The sequence below is a fragment of the Cyprinodon tularosa genome, unplaced genomic scaffold, assembly GCF_016077235.1.
Source record: "Cyprinodon tularosa strain WSP-4 unplaced genomic scaffold, ASM1607723v1 ctg34, whole genome shotgun sequence".
NCBI classification, from domain to species: Eukaryota; Metazoa; Chordata; class Actinopteri; order Cyprinodontiformes; family Cyprinodontidae; genus Cyprinodon; species Cyprinodon tularosa.
Window position 1 is genome coordinate 2416102 of NW_024039052.1, and position 14632 is coordinate 2430733.

At 38.6% G+C, this 14632-nt stretch overlaps 1 protein-coding gene across 1 annotated transcript; it reads left to right on the forward strand.

The window, feature by feature from the left end:
* The first annotated feature begins 2209 nt into the window (after positions 1 to 2209).
* On the forward strand, positions 2210 to 5650 carry hmgb1b (high mobility group box 1b). The gene is made up of 5 exons (XM_038294429.1): positions 2210 to 2381; positions 3450 to 3605; positions 4680 to 4825; positions 4916 to 5090; positions 5226 to 5650. The coding sequence occupies exons 2-5, from the start codon at positions 3459 to 3461 to the stop codon at positions 5355 to 5357; spliced, it is 600 nt and encodes a 199-aa protein (XP_038150357.1). The 5' UTR covers positions 2210 to 2381; positions 3450 to 3458; the 3' UTR covers positions 5358 to 5650.
* The last annotated feature ends 8982 nt before the right edge of the window (positions 5651 to 14632 follow it).

A 14632-nucleotide genomic window follows, 5' to 3' on the forward strand; every position in this document is an offset into this window, starting at 1 on the left:
GTGATCAGGGGTTCTGTAAAAAAAATAGTTCTCTTTTTTTCCCATCTGATTTTCTGGACAAGCTCTCCTTAACAGAACTAAACATTTGGATCACTTCACACTTACTTTTGCTTTCTTACACTGGTATTAAGGCTGTTTTAGTATTGATTTGAAAATGCATTATTCTATTTTTAGTCTCCGTTCCACCAAAGTATCTTGCAGATCTTCTTAATGCCTAAAAATCATATAGACTTTGAAGATGCTCAAACTAAAAAAAAAAAAACACACACCAAAGCTAAGGGACACTGTCTCACATTCAAGTTAGATTCCAAAAGAAATAATTCAACTCCTAAAACAAAATACTTTAAATAGACTTCCTTTACTAATTGAGAATGTCACTCGTTTTTGATAGGTTTGATTGCTTACATACAGGTTTAACTTGACAATGTTATATTAAAGATAAATAATTCACAAATAGCTTTTTTATTTTATATTTTTCCCTTAAAAGAAACAGCCTTTTCCTGTATAAATGTGTCTAAACAGTCTCTTTGGACTATGGCAATTTTGAAATTGAAGGAAGCCCTGCATGTATAACTCCATCATGATGTGTTTTAACACTAGTTGTCTGGAGCTTCAACCACTGGATGCCTGCTGTGTGCAGCTCCAGCATTAATAATTCAGAACAATCACAACCATGGTATTGAGTGTAGTATGGGCATAGAGAGAATTAGCTTTGACAAGAACAATGTAATCCTATTTCTGCTGAGAATAATTAAACAAACATTTTGAAACAAATGATTATGATATCAAAATGATGGTTACCGACACCCTTTTTGACAAAACACTCTTAAATCTGCAGTTGTGAGAGAAGTCAGAATTCATCCATCCATCCATCCATCCATCCATCCATCCATCCATCCATCCATCCATCCATCCATCCATCCATCCATCCATACATACATACATACATACATACATACATACATACATACATACATACATACATACATACGTACATACATACATCCATACATACATCCATCCATACATCCATCTTCAAGTTGTGTCAATTTTTATTTATTTCCTTATTATTAGCATAGTCTGACATCCTTTTTTCTCTGATAAAAAGAGTAGGCCTATATTTTTAGGATTCAAGTCAAAGTAAATTATGATTACTCAGGAGATAATTCTGATCTACAGACTCTGAAGCTTGAGATAATGTCACCAAATTAGTTTTACTAACATTCTGTTTAGTTTGCTTTGCTAAAACAGTATTTATCGGACACATTTCAGGGACAGGTGGTGCAAAGCGGGGACTGTCCCCGGAAATCCGGGGTGTCTGGTCACCTTACTAGCAGTAGTAATTTATCTTTTTGTTTTTATTTATTTTCTCATTTCAATAGTTTTGTACTGGGTTGTTCCTTCTACTGTTACAAATAAAATAATTATTTTAAATCAAACTGTATCTATTTTTTTTTTTTTTTTTTTTTTTTTTATGTGTCCTCTTACTTACAAGCACTGAAGGGCCATTCAAACTTGGATAATGTCTCCCACCCCATGCATAAAGCTGTTGCAGAACTGGAGTGCTCCTTCAGTGACAGACTGCTGCAGCCTAAATGCACCAGGGAGAGTCATCACAGATCCTTCCTCCCAGCTGATGTATGACTCTATAATCACTGTTCCCAACAACCTACATTAAGTTCTTACTTTCATGCTAATTTTACAGTTTCTACCTTAGTCAGTTAAATAATACGCTGGTGTCCATTTACACATCTCTGCTGATGTTGCTGCTATTTTCCAATATCCATTACTGGAAAAAATTTCCATAGCTGTATATTGGTTATTTATTCAGGTGCAAAGTTTTACATTGTTAAAACGCTTAACAGTTCAGTATTTTATTGTTTATTTTTTACCTCTTCACTATTATGCTATTCTTATACATTTTTCTAAGGTCCACATTTGTGTGACTTTTTTCTATTACAATTTTCTCATTTTTATTCTATTCCATTCTATTCTATTTTTATTCTATTCTATTTTATTATATTCTATTCCATTCTATTCTAATTTATTGTATTAAAATTCTATTCTATTTGATTGTATTCTATTTTATTTTATTCTATTCTATTCTATTCCATTCTATTCTGTTCTATTTTTTTTTTTTTTCGTTTCTATTCTATTCTATTCAATTTTAGCGCCACCGTCCCGTCGGGTTTTGGGCAGCCAACCGCACATCAAACGGGACTAGAGCAGCGAGTGTCCAATAAGACACCTAAGAAGTTGGCGGCAGCCAATGTCCGACAGCCGGAGCTGAATACACCGGATAAACAGAGGAATTCTCGGAGGGAAAAGATCGCGCGCTCCCTGTGCTTCTCGTCCCATTGTTTGAGAGGCACAACCGATCGGTAAGCATCCTCAATGTAACGCTATGTAGCACATATGAGTGAACGCTCAGCTTATCATCGCATCTCTACTCTGTATGTTTGACTCTGAGAATAGATTGGTTGCTAACCCAACAAGCTGCTTAATGATGCTCGTTTCATTATGTAGACGCCCTAAACTGGCATTAGCTGCTACTCACGGAATACATAACTGTTTTTATAAGCTACGTTTTCTGAGTAAGCAGCGTCACCTTATGTGTAAGCAGCTGACAGAGAGGAGGGCTCTCTTGTCTGTTAGCCTACTGCGTTAGCCGGCTAACTGTAGCTGTTTATTCCTAGCTGTGCTGCTATGTTTCAACGTTAGCTGCTGGGTTAGCTGCTGGAATAGCTGCTAGCGCAGAGTGGTGCTGAGGCAGCCCCTGTGTTTGATAAGACGGGCGGAGCATCTCTCCGACACCAGGATTATAAAAAAAAAACAACTTTAAAACAAAACAAAAAAATGACAATATATAATTAACTTAAATGTTAAGTGTAATTGTATTCAAAACAACGTGTTTGTTTACATAAGAACTCCGTTAATTCGAACTATTTTAATCAGCATTTTTAATTATTGCTTTAAAAGGAGCACTTAGCTCAAAGCTAATGCTAAAAACAAAAGGACACAAAGCGAGAGCGGAGCCATAATGGCTAACAGCTAGCGGGCAATCAAAGGAGGAGGAGGAGGCCATTGCTAATGTATTCATTTGCTAACTGAAGCCTGCACAGAGGAACGACGTTAGGACAGTACAGATTTAATGTTGCGGCAACCAGTTTTCATCTGATTTCATCTGACCTCTGTGTAACTACAGCTACAATAACAAGAAGCAGTGTTTAAAGAAGCTTAATGTTGGCCTTTCATGCAGTGGATCATCAGTCACCCAAGGCATCCCCCCTCCTCCTCCTGCCCCTCTTGTTTAAACAATAGACTGGACTGACAAAGCAAGACACAGACAGTGGAGCAAAGGGAAATTTGCGTATTCTCTCTCCTGCTGTTGTGTCACTCCACTTGGATGCATATTTTTCCTCTTGTTTTTTTTTTTTTTTTTCTTCTAGTAAGACAAGATGGTGAAGGATCCAAAAAAGCCCCGGGGCAAAATGTCCTCATACGCCTACTTTGTGCAAACCTGCCGAGAGGAGCATAAAAAGAAGCATCCTGATGCCACTGTTAACTTTTCAGAGTTCTCCAAGAAATGCTCTGAAAGATGGAAGGTAAACATTAGTCTTACTGACCAGAGATCTGCTTGTGGACCAAATATTTATTATTGATTGCCAGATTTATCAGTATTGTTTAAAAAAAAAAACTTTTCTAAAGATTTGATTATTTTTATTTGACAGGATGCACTTTTTTGTACTAGGTTTACCACAGTCACCTGCTGCATTCATTGACGCAATCAGGTTCATACACTGTAACACAAACTACAGACAGAGGAGTCAGAGCGATAGATCTTGGACAGTTTAAATCAAAGCAACAACTTTACTATTGAAAGGAGATATATTTCCCTTTTAGGCCCAAATTTGCTCACCCAAAAAGATACAGTAGAATGGCCATGTTTGCCAAGATTTAGAATTCCTTTTTATTAGATTCCTTCAAATAAGCTGTATCCAACAAACATTTCTTTATTCCTAGTAGATAAGCAAAAAACATTTAACTGATTTCCAATAATAAACAGAATTGGTACCTTAAAAAGTAACAAAATAATTAATACAATTTTTAGATCCAACTAGCTGACTACTAATGAGGGCTGGTGATGTGTATTTTTGTCTAATTATGGTTGGTTATCCAATCCAATTTTATTTTCGCAGCACTTAAAACAACCACAGCTGACCAAAGTGCTGTAAAGAAAAAATAAATGAACAAATAAAACATGAAACAGAACGAACAGCTAAAATATGGGTTAAAATAACACTCACTTAATAAAATCAGTTAAGTTGTGTAATTGATAAATGTAACAAAAGATGGGGGGAAAAAAAAAAAAAACTCTCTTGCTAGGTGTTAAAAGCCAAAGAGAAAAAGGGGTTTTGACAAGAGATTTAAAAACAGTCAGAGAAGAGGCCTGTCTGATGTGCTAAGGCAGGTCATTCCAGAGCTTTGAAGCTGCAACAGCAAAAGTGCTTTCCCCTCTAAGCTTATGCTTAGTCTTAGGGTCTTTCAGGAGTTATGAGTGTCTCTTTATTAGGGTTAGGTCTATTTAGGTATAGTATTTTAAACATGCTAAATGTTTGTAGGTTTGCTTTTGTGTCCTGCATTATAAATGTTTGCTTTTCTCTCATTCTGTCTCAAAGACCATGTCACCAAAGGAAAAGGGAAAGTTTGAAGATATGGCTAAACAGGACAAGCTACGTTATGAGAGGGAAATGAAAAACTATGTGCCTCCCAAGGGCCAGAAGAAGAAGCGATTCAAGGACCCAAATGCCCCTAAGAGACCACCGTATGTGACTTAATTTTTATTTTTTTGTACCACAGTATAATCGATAATCTCCCCAAACAACATTTAATTCCCCCACTTCTACCCCCACAGGTCTGCATTCTTTCTGTTCTGTGCCGACTTCCGCCCCAAGGTAAAGGGGGAACATCCTGGACTTTCCATCGGGGACACGGCTAAGAAGCTCGGAGAGATGTGGAACGGCTCGTCTGCAGAAGAAAAACAGCCGTATGAAAAGAAGGCTGCCAAGCTGAAAGAGAAATATGACAAGGTGAGTGGCTACCACTTGATTAAAGCGACTTCTGTTCAGATCCGATCACCTCGTTTGTCGTTCATTTAGTATGAATCTATCAAGGTAAAATAGGTAATTTTAAGTTAAAAACATGCTCTCTCATACTCTCCACAGGATATTGTTTCATACCGCACTAAGGGCAGAGTGGATTCAGAACCTGCGGCTGCAGCCAACGACGATGAGGAGGAAGACGAAGAGGAGGCAGACGAGGAAGAAGAGGAGGAGGAGGAAGAGGATGATGAGTAAATCACGTAAAGATGGGACATATCTTTTTGTTTATGCCATGTAATCCTAATGTACTCAGTTCGCCATCTTGAATCGCAAGTCAAATGTGTATATTTAATGTTTTTATGATGTACAGTGTTAAACTCCTTTTTTGTAAAGTTAACACTACATATCCTAAGTTTAAGAATTTTCTAGTGGTAGTTCTGTATTCCTGCCATATTATAAAACTATTTAGAAGGACTACACATCAGTATGGAAATAAGTAGTCTTTAGGTGTTACAACTCAAAAATAAAATTGATGAGTTGGTAGTGTATCTTTTTGTTTGTTTGTTTTGGAAATTATTTTTTTATGTGCTGTCCCAGTGTCTTTTTATTGTTCTTTGAATACCACTCTAATATCAAATGCAGCTGTTGACATTAAAGAATGTCTTCAATAAAGATTTCTTTTTTAAGATGTTTATTTTTCTTTCTTAACACCCACCAAAAGCTCATAACAAGGATAACACCTCCGCTCTCTTATTGCTTTGATTAGAAATTAGGTATTTTGAAAAAACATTTTACTGAAAGAGTTGGAGTATTCACAATTATTGCAAGCATTTTATCTAAGTATTGTTTAGAATGGAGATGAAGTCATGGTTTTAAAACTATTACAAGCATTGAATAACCACTAAAGAACAGAATAGGCACTAAATATGTGCAATGAATTAAAGGTTTCGATATATAGTGCATGATGTTGAAATATGGAATAGGTATCTGGACACGAGATTTATTTGTATGCTGCAGAAATGGCAAATACATTCACATTAACTTGACAAAGACTGATATTTTGAGAAGTAATAAAAGGAGTCAGAAATACCTCCTTCAACAATAATAAAGCAATATATCAGGTACAGTATTACAACTAACCACAAATAAATATGGATTTATTTCGAATTTATTCCCACATATTTGGAAATCCTGTAATGGGCGCTGTAATGAAGTTACTCCTGTAATTAGGCAATGAAAATCCACAATGCATCAAGCGTTGAAATGGCATTTACTTGAAGACGAAACCCTTTTTAAAGGGTCAGACACTGGTTTGGAGCTTAGCCATGGAGATTTACCAGATTTTTACAGATCTATAGAAAAAAGGACCTTGATCTCATACTGTAGTAGGTCATAAAATGCAAGTATATATATATATTTATATATATATATATATGTGTGCATATAAACATAAAATGTTTGGATCATTGATTGATCAATAAATAAGTAACAAAATGGAAGCAAACACGTTGATTTATTTTTAAGGAATGCATTTATGTAACTCTTGTTGAATCTGTCTGAAATTCTGCATAGAAGAACACTTTACAGGGTATTTTTCGCTCTGTGACATTTTAAAGTTAGTCAAAGTACATCTAATCCTATTCGCTCAACAACTTAAAAAGAGGTCAGGAATAGTACTTCTTGTGTTTGGTGTTTCTAACTCCTCTCAGAGGAATGACCTGGTTTTGAATTCCCAGTTGTGGTCACTGGATACACAAATTGTCAGAGAGACCACAATCACTTAGCAGGGATTCAAATTTCTGTTTATGGAACTCCTCTCAGCAGTCCTGCAAAAAGTTGGGCTTTTCTCAAAGGGATTTTTCTAGTAAAAATAAGGTCAATGTGTTTCTGAAGTCTTAGAAACACCAATTCTGAATGTAGTTATGAGTCACTTCTAAGTTGTGCACTCTAGATAAAACACAATTTCTGCTTTGCCGTACTGTCAGCTCACTTTTAATACTTATGCAGAGTGGAGCCCACCCCCACCTACTCACCTTTCTCTCATTTTAACCTGTTCCTGAAAGCTGTCACATTCTCAGCATCAGCCCTTTCCCAGAAGAAGTACAAACCCAGTGAACTAGATGCGACTTTTCACTCTGCACAAAGAACCTCAATTCTGCAACAAAACCGCAAGGAGAAAATTCAAAACTGCTGGAATCAAACACAGGGTAGGACAAATATTTTATTTAGACTTCTGCATATTTAAGGGATTTTAAGAACAGATTGAAATGTATATATTTTGATAATGTGGCGATTTGCTTTCTTCCTGTGCTTTGGCCTTGGCAGTTGCATGATTTCAGCCCAGTCAGGATTTTTTACGAGAGATCAAGTAATCACTTCGGACACCTAGTTTTCTATTTGTTGGGCTGTTTGGAGTCAGTACCTTACCTATTCTTGCTGCACATTTTTTTTACTTTTTGCACAGGATCCTACTTCTAGAGTTTACTTTGTCATCAGGTCAAATAAATGGGTACCTGGGAGATAAACTTTTAATGGAAACTACGACGTATGAGCAAAATCATGATTTTGTCATTGCTTTTTTGGGTAAGTTGGATCACTAATTCATAAGTTGTTAAAACATTTTGTTTAAAACGATCAGTAAATATAAGAGTGGGGCAGAAACTTTGAACAAAAATGTACTTTTAGGAGTATTTTCACTGCACCATGCTTTTATATGAATAATGAAGCATCACTACGCTTACTTAAGTAAAATGCTTCCCTACTCTACATACCATGAGTAACTTTACTGAATGTAGAACAAGTAGATTTGAACCTAAATTGCACAACTAAAATCAATAGCTTGTTGTTTTTTTTTGCACCCAAGCTTTGTTGTTTTCTTTGTTATTTCTATCTATTAAATTTTCTATGACACTGAGGTAATATGCAGTAAAAGTACATTAGAACCAGAACTATCCATCCATTAATCCATTCAATTTCTCCCATGTAGTCCTTATCATGGTCGTAGTGGGGCCAGTGCCTATGTCTGGTAGTTTAGAGCCTGGACACGTCGCCAGTCTGTCGCAGGGCAACATGGAGACATACAAATACACACACCCATCACACCTAAGGACAATTAAGAGAAGCCATTACACACACACATATTATATATATTTATATATATATATATATATATATATATATATATATATATATATATATATATATACCTAAGTAAGAATCCATAAGATTTATGTTGAATTAATCAATTTACATTTTATACTGCCTGGGTTTTTTTTCTTCCAGCAGTTTTTTTTTTCTCCAATTTATTTTATTCATTTTTATTCATATATATTATGAACGTCACAGAGGGGTGGTTTGCTACATCGCTTCACAGCAGCAGGGTTCTGGTTTCGAGTTCCGGGGGAACAAGGACCTTTCTGCATGACAGGTTACTTGGAGATTCCAAATCGCCCTTATGAGTGAGTGTATGTGTGTGTTCGTGTTTGTGTGGCCCTGCGATGGTCCTGGCAGACAGTCCAGGGTGTACCCCGCCTCTCGCCCACTGACTACTGGGGTAGTCTCCATTCCCCCCTGCGACCCCATTAGAGAAGAAGCAGTTACAATAATGGATGGATATGTGATCTGTCTTATAACATAATTAGGGGGGCCACATGCCGAAGGCATGGCCCACCTATTACTATTGCACATATTTATTCCGCGTATTATTAGGGGGGCCACATGCCGAAGGCATGGCCCACCTATTACTATTGCACATATTTATTCCGCGTATTATTAGGGGGGCCACATGCCGAAGGCATGGCCCACCTATTACTATTGCACATATTTATTCCGCGTATTATTATTATAGCTTATAGTTCTCCTCGTCCCCTAAAAACTTCGGCGCGTAACTAGTCACGCACCATTCGTCGGATCAGGCCCCAAGTTGGCACACGCGTAGGGACCAATGGGGCGATGCGTGCTTGTATAAAACTTTCTCATTAGTCCGAAGGTTTGCGAATTATTAGCGAAAACGTCGCAAAAAAATCCCATAGGAAATGAATGGGGAGAGGAAAAAAAAAGCATAAAAAACAGCATTTCACTGTGTCACCATACATTCACCTAGAAAAACAGTTTAAAGCTCAGTTTGTAGATAAATCCTTCGTCTATTTAAAACTGAAGACGGCATGTTGATAACTGCTACGGTTTTTGTATAATCAGACCTCAAGCGCCACAAAGTTTTAGCAAAATCCTGCCTCCTAGAGTGGAGCAACTGAAAAGCTAGAGTGTGAGGCAGCCGTTTTTTTAAGACCAAAAAACATTTTAAACTCGCCCTCACGGCCACATATTTATAGCTAGAGTCACCATTTTTGGTCAGTTTGTAGACTGAAATCTCTGGACCCACACAATGTCTTCGGAATTACGGTAGGATTAAAACTTTTCCTTAAAAACCCTCCAGACCGACCTAAAGTCGATGAAAATCAGAGCATTTTTCCATTGGTTTTGGAGCAGCAGAGGGGAGAAAAACGATTGACAGTATGTGTTTTAAACTCGTCATAAATATTGTTCTGAAAGACACACATACACCAAAGTTGGCATAGTTGGAGTGAAAGGATGGCTGACGCTCACGGTGAAAGAATTTTTTGAATAACTCATACGGTTTTTGCTCAGCAGTCGTTTGTTCGGAGGACATTTTAAGCACCAGAAAGCTGGGTGACAGTGTCCTGCTGCAGCTAGCTCAATTAGAAGCTCAGGTGTGAGGAAACGTTTTTTTTTTCCTTCTCTTCCCATTCAGGTTGTAGATGACCTACAGCCATGAAAGTTACTCTAATTGAAGTAAAGATATAGCTGTAGCTTAGATAAAAATAATTTTTCAGATATCATTTATGGTTTTTACTCAGCAGTCATTTGTTCGGAGGGGGGCTTTAGCAGCTTAAAGGTGAGTGAAAGTGTGTTGCTGCAGCTAGCTCAGTTAGAAGCTAAGGACTGAGGACCCGTTTTTCTTATTCTTTCTCTTCCCATTCAGGTTGTAGATGACCTACAGCCATGAAAGTTACTCCAATTGAAGACAAGATATAGCTTTAGCTTAGATAAAAATAATTTTTCAGATACCTTTTACGGTTTTTACTCAGCAGTCGTTTGTTCGGAGGGGTGCTATAGCAGCTTAAAGGTGACAGAGTGTGGTGCTGCAGTTTAAACAAAGGGAGGAGCAGGTGGGATCAGCCATTTTGTTTGTGCTTCGTTTTGGGTTGTGAAAGAGCTACAGACATGAAGGTTACCCCAGTCTGAGACAAAGGATAGATGTTTCTTTCACTGAAAGAATTTTTCTAATACCTTTTACGGTTTTTGCTCAGCAGTCGTTTGTTCGGAGGGGTGCTATAGCAGCTTAAAGGTGACAGAGTGTGGTGCTGCAGTTTAAACAAAGGGAGGAGCAGGTGGGATCAGCCATTTTGTTTGTGCTTCGTTTTGGGTTGTGAAAGACCTACAGACATGAAGGTTACTCTAATTGAAGTAAAGATATAGCTGTAGCTTAGATAAAAATAATTTTTCAGATATCATTTATGGTTTTTACTCAGCAGTCCTTTGTTCGGAGGGGGGCTTTAGCAGCTTAAAGGTGAGTGAGAGTGTGTTGCTGCAGCTAGCTCAGTTAGAAGCTAAGGACTGAGGACCCGTTTTTTCTTATTCTTTCTCTTCCCATTCAGGTTGTAGATGACCTACAGCCATGAAAGTTACTCCAATTGAAGACAAGATATAGCTTTAGCTTAGATAAAAATAATTTTTCAGATACCTTTCACGGTTTTTACTCAGCTGTCGTTTGTTCGGAGGGGTGCTATAGCAGCTTAAAGGTGACAGAGTGTGGTGCTGCAGTTTAAACAAAGGGAGGAGCAGGTGGGATCAGCCATTTTGTTTGTGCTTCGTTTTGGGTTGTGAAAGACCTACAGACATGAAGGTTACCCCAGTCTGAGACAAAGGATAGATGTTGCTTTCACTGAAAGAATTTTTCTAATACCTTTTACGGTTTTTGCTCAGCAGTCGTTTGTTCGGAGCTGTTCCTCCCATTCAAAAAAGCCTGACAGCGAAGGAACGATAGTGCTGCGCTTTTCTCTCTGTCACTGACAGGCTCGTTAAGCGTTGTCAAGGTAACCGTGCTTCAAAGAGATTTTACCTCTGCTGTTTTAAACAGCACATATTAATCCAATGGAGGGTGAAAGCACTGATTTAACATTGGAAAATGGACACTATATGACTGCTGTCCATGACACTTCCCTTGCCACTCAACACTGATAGACTTTCAAAATAAGACTCCAGGGACCCTACAAAATAAAAGCCTCTATATTTTTTACATATATTTATTGCCCTATATGGCTCAACATTATGACCCAAACTCAACCCCATTTTAGAGAATAGACTCTAGGAGACTGTTTAAAACACACCCTATGGCAAATTTCAAAATAAAAGCCTCCCATTTCCGCTTCATCTACTGCCCTAATAACATGGAAAAAGAGTGATTTAACGATTGGAAAGTCATCAACTATGATTGCTGGGTCTGAACATTTTCTCTAAACACAACTCTGTTGGACTTTCAAAATAAGACTCCAGGGACCCTACAAAATAAAAGCCTCTAGATTATACTAATGCAATAATTGATGCAAATGGCTCAACATTATGACCCAAACTCTTCCAGGTTGTTTTTATTAGACTCTAGTGACCTTTTCAAAACACACCCCAGAGCAAATTTCACAATAAAAGTCTCCCATTTACTCTGTAATACAGCAGCTATTCACCTAATAACATGGAAAACCAGTGATTTAACATTTGGAAATGGATTCTATATCACTGCTGGGCATGACCCATCTTTTGATGCACATCCATGATAGACTTTCAAAATAACACTACAGGGACTCTACAGAATAAAAGCCTCTTCCTTATACACACTCATACATTCTGGCATATTGCTCATAGCCATTTGTAATTTCATCACTGCAATGGCTCTGAGCATGCGGGCGGAGCCCGCCATTGGTGATTTCATCACTGCAATGGCTCTTAGAAGGCGGGCGAAGCCCGCCAATGGTGATTTCATCACTGCAATGGCTCTTAGCAGGTGGGCGAAGCCCGCCAATGGTGATTTCATCACTGCAATGGCTCTTAGAAGGCGGGCGAAGCCCGCCAATGGTGATTTCATCACTGCAATGGCTCTTAGCAGGCGGGCAGAGCCCGTCAACTGCGCTTTACCCACTGCGGTTCAATATGGACAACCCATATTACCCTTGTGCATCATATGCTGTGCACGTCTATTTCCCAGATTTCAGCACAAGTGGCACACAGCTCTCTTTGCCCATGACCTAGCCCTCTTTCCTTCCCTCAGCAGCCCTCAAAGGCGTAAGCAGTTGGTCTGGGGAGCCCCAATGTCACTTGCCAGGGCCGTATTGGCCCAGTTACCCAGACGGGCAGTAGGTGGCCCCCCTCAAAATTTCTTTAGAAATTTTCTAGTTCCGCGTATTATTATTATAGCTTATAGTTCTCCTCGTCCCCTAAAAACTTCGGCGCGTAACTAGTCACGCACCATTCGTCGGATCGGGCCCAAAGTTGGCACACGCGTCGGGACCAATGGTGCGATGCGTGCTTGTATAAAACTTTCTCATTAGTCCGAAGGTTTGCGAATTATTAGCGAAAACGTCGCAAAAAAATCCCATAGGAAATGAATGGGGAGAGGAAAAAAAAGCATAAAAAACAGCACTTCACTGTGTCGGCATACATTCACGTAGAAAAACAGTTTAAAGCTCAGTTTGTAGATAAATCCTTCGTCTATTTAAAACTGAAGACGGTATGTTGATAACTGCTACGGTTTTTGTATAATCAGACCTCAAGCGCCACAAAGTTTTAGCAAAATCCACCCTTCTAGAGTGGAGAGACTGAAAAGCTAGAGTGTGAGGCAGCCGTTTTTTTAAGACCAAAAAACATTTTAAACTCGCCCTCACGGCCACATATTTATAGCTAGAGTCACCATTTTTGGTCAGTTTGTAGACTGAAATCTCTGGACCCACACAATGTCTTCGGAATTACGGTAGGATTAATACTTTTCCTTAAAAACCCTCCAGACCGACCTAAAGTCGATGAAAATCAGAGCCGTTTTTCATTGGTTTTGGAGCAGCAGAGGGGAGAAAAACGAATGACATTATGTGTTTTAAACTCGTCATAAATATTGTTCTGAAAGACACACATACACCAAAGTTGGCATAGTTGGAGTCGAAGGATGGCTGACGCTCACGGTGAAAGAATTTTTTGAATAACTCATACGGTTTTTGCTCAGCAGTCGTTTGTTCGGAGGACATTTTAAGCACCAGAAAGCTGGGTGACAGTGTCCTGCTGCAGCTAGCTCAATTAGAAGCTCAGGTGTGAGGAAACGTTTTTTTTTTCTTTCTCTTCCCATTCAGGTTGTAGATGACCTACAGCCATGAAAGTTACTCTAATTGAAGTAAAGATATAGCTGTAGCTTAGATAAAAATAATTTTTCAGATATCATTTATGGTTTTTACTCAGCAGTCATTTGTTCGGAGGGGGGCTTTAGCAGCTTAAAGGTGAGTGAAAGTGTGTTGCTGCAGCTAGCTCAGTTAGAAGCTAAGGACTGAGGACCCGTTTTTCTTATTCTTTCTCTTCCCATTCAGGTTGTAGATGACCTACAGCCATGAAAGTTACTCCAATTGAAGACAAGATATAGCTTTAGCTTAGATAAAAATAATTTTTCAGATACCTTTTACGGTTTTTACTCAGCAGTCGTTTGTTCGGAGGGGTGCTATAGCAGCTTAAAGGTGACAGAGTGTGGTGCTGCAGTTTAAACAAAGGGAGGAGCAGGTGGGATCAGCCATTTTGTTTGTGCTTCGTTTTGGGTTGTGAAAGACCTACAGACATGAAGGTTACCCCAGTCTGAGACAAAGGATAGATGTTTCTTTCACTGAAAGAATTTTTCTAATACCTTTTACGGTTTTTGCTCAGCAGTCGTTTGTTCGGAGGGGTGCTATAGCAGCTTAAAGGTGAGTGAGAGTGTGGTGCTGCAGTTTAAACAAAGGGAGGAGCTGGTGGGATCAGCCATTTTGTTTGTGCTTCGTTTTGGGTTGTGAAAGACCTACAGACATGAAAGTTACTCCAGTCTGAGACAAAGGATAGATGTTGCTTTCACTGAAAGAATTTTTCAAATACCTTTTACGGTTTTTGCTCAGCAGTCGTTTGTTCGGAGCTGTTCCTCCCATTCAAAAAAGCCTGACAGCGAAGGAACGATAGTGCTGCGCTTTTCTCTCTGTCACTGACAGGCTCGTTAAGCGTTGTCAAGGTAACCGTGCTTCAAAGAGATTTTACCTCTGCTGTTTTAAACAGCATATATTATTCTAATGGAGGGTGAAAGCACTGATTTAACATTGGGAAATGGATACTATATGACTGCTGTCCATGACACTTCCCTTGCCACTCAACACTGACAGACTTTCAAAATAAGACTCCAGGGACCCTACAAAATTAAAGCCTCTATATTTTTTACATATATTTATTGCCCTATATGG

Coding starts and splice junctions, on each gene's coding strand:
- hmgb1b (XM_038294429.1), top strand. CDS start 3,459: ATGGTGAAGGATCCAAAAAAGCCCCGGGGCAAAATGTCCTCATACGCC. Junction 4,826..4,915: donor AATGCCCCTAAGAGACCACC/GTATGTGACTTA, acceptor CTACCCCCACAG/GTCTGCATTCTTTCTGTTCT. Junction 5,091..5,225: donor TGAAAGAGAAATATGACAAG/GTGAGTGGCTAC, acceptor TACTCTCCACAG/GATATTGTTTCATACCGCAC.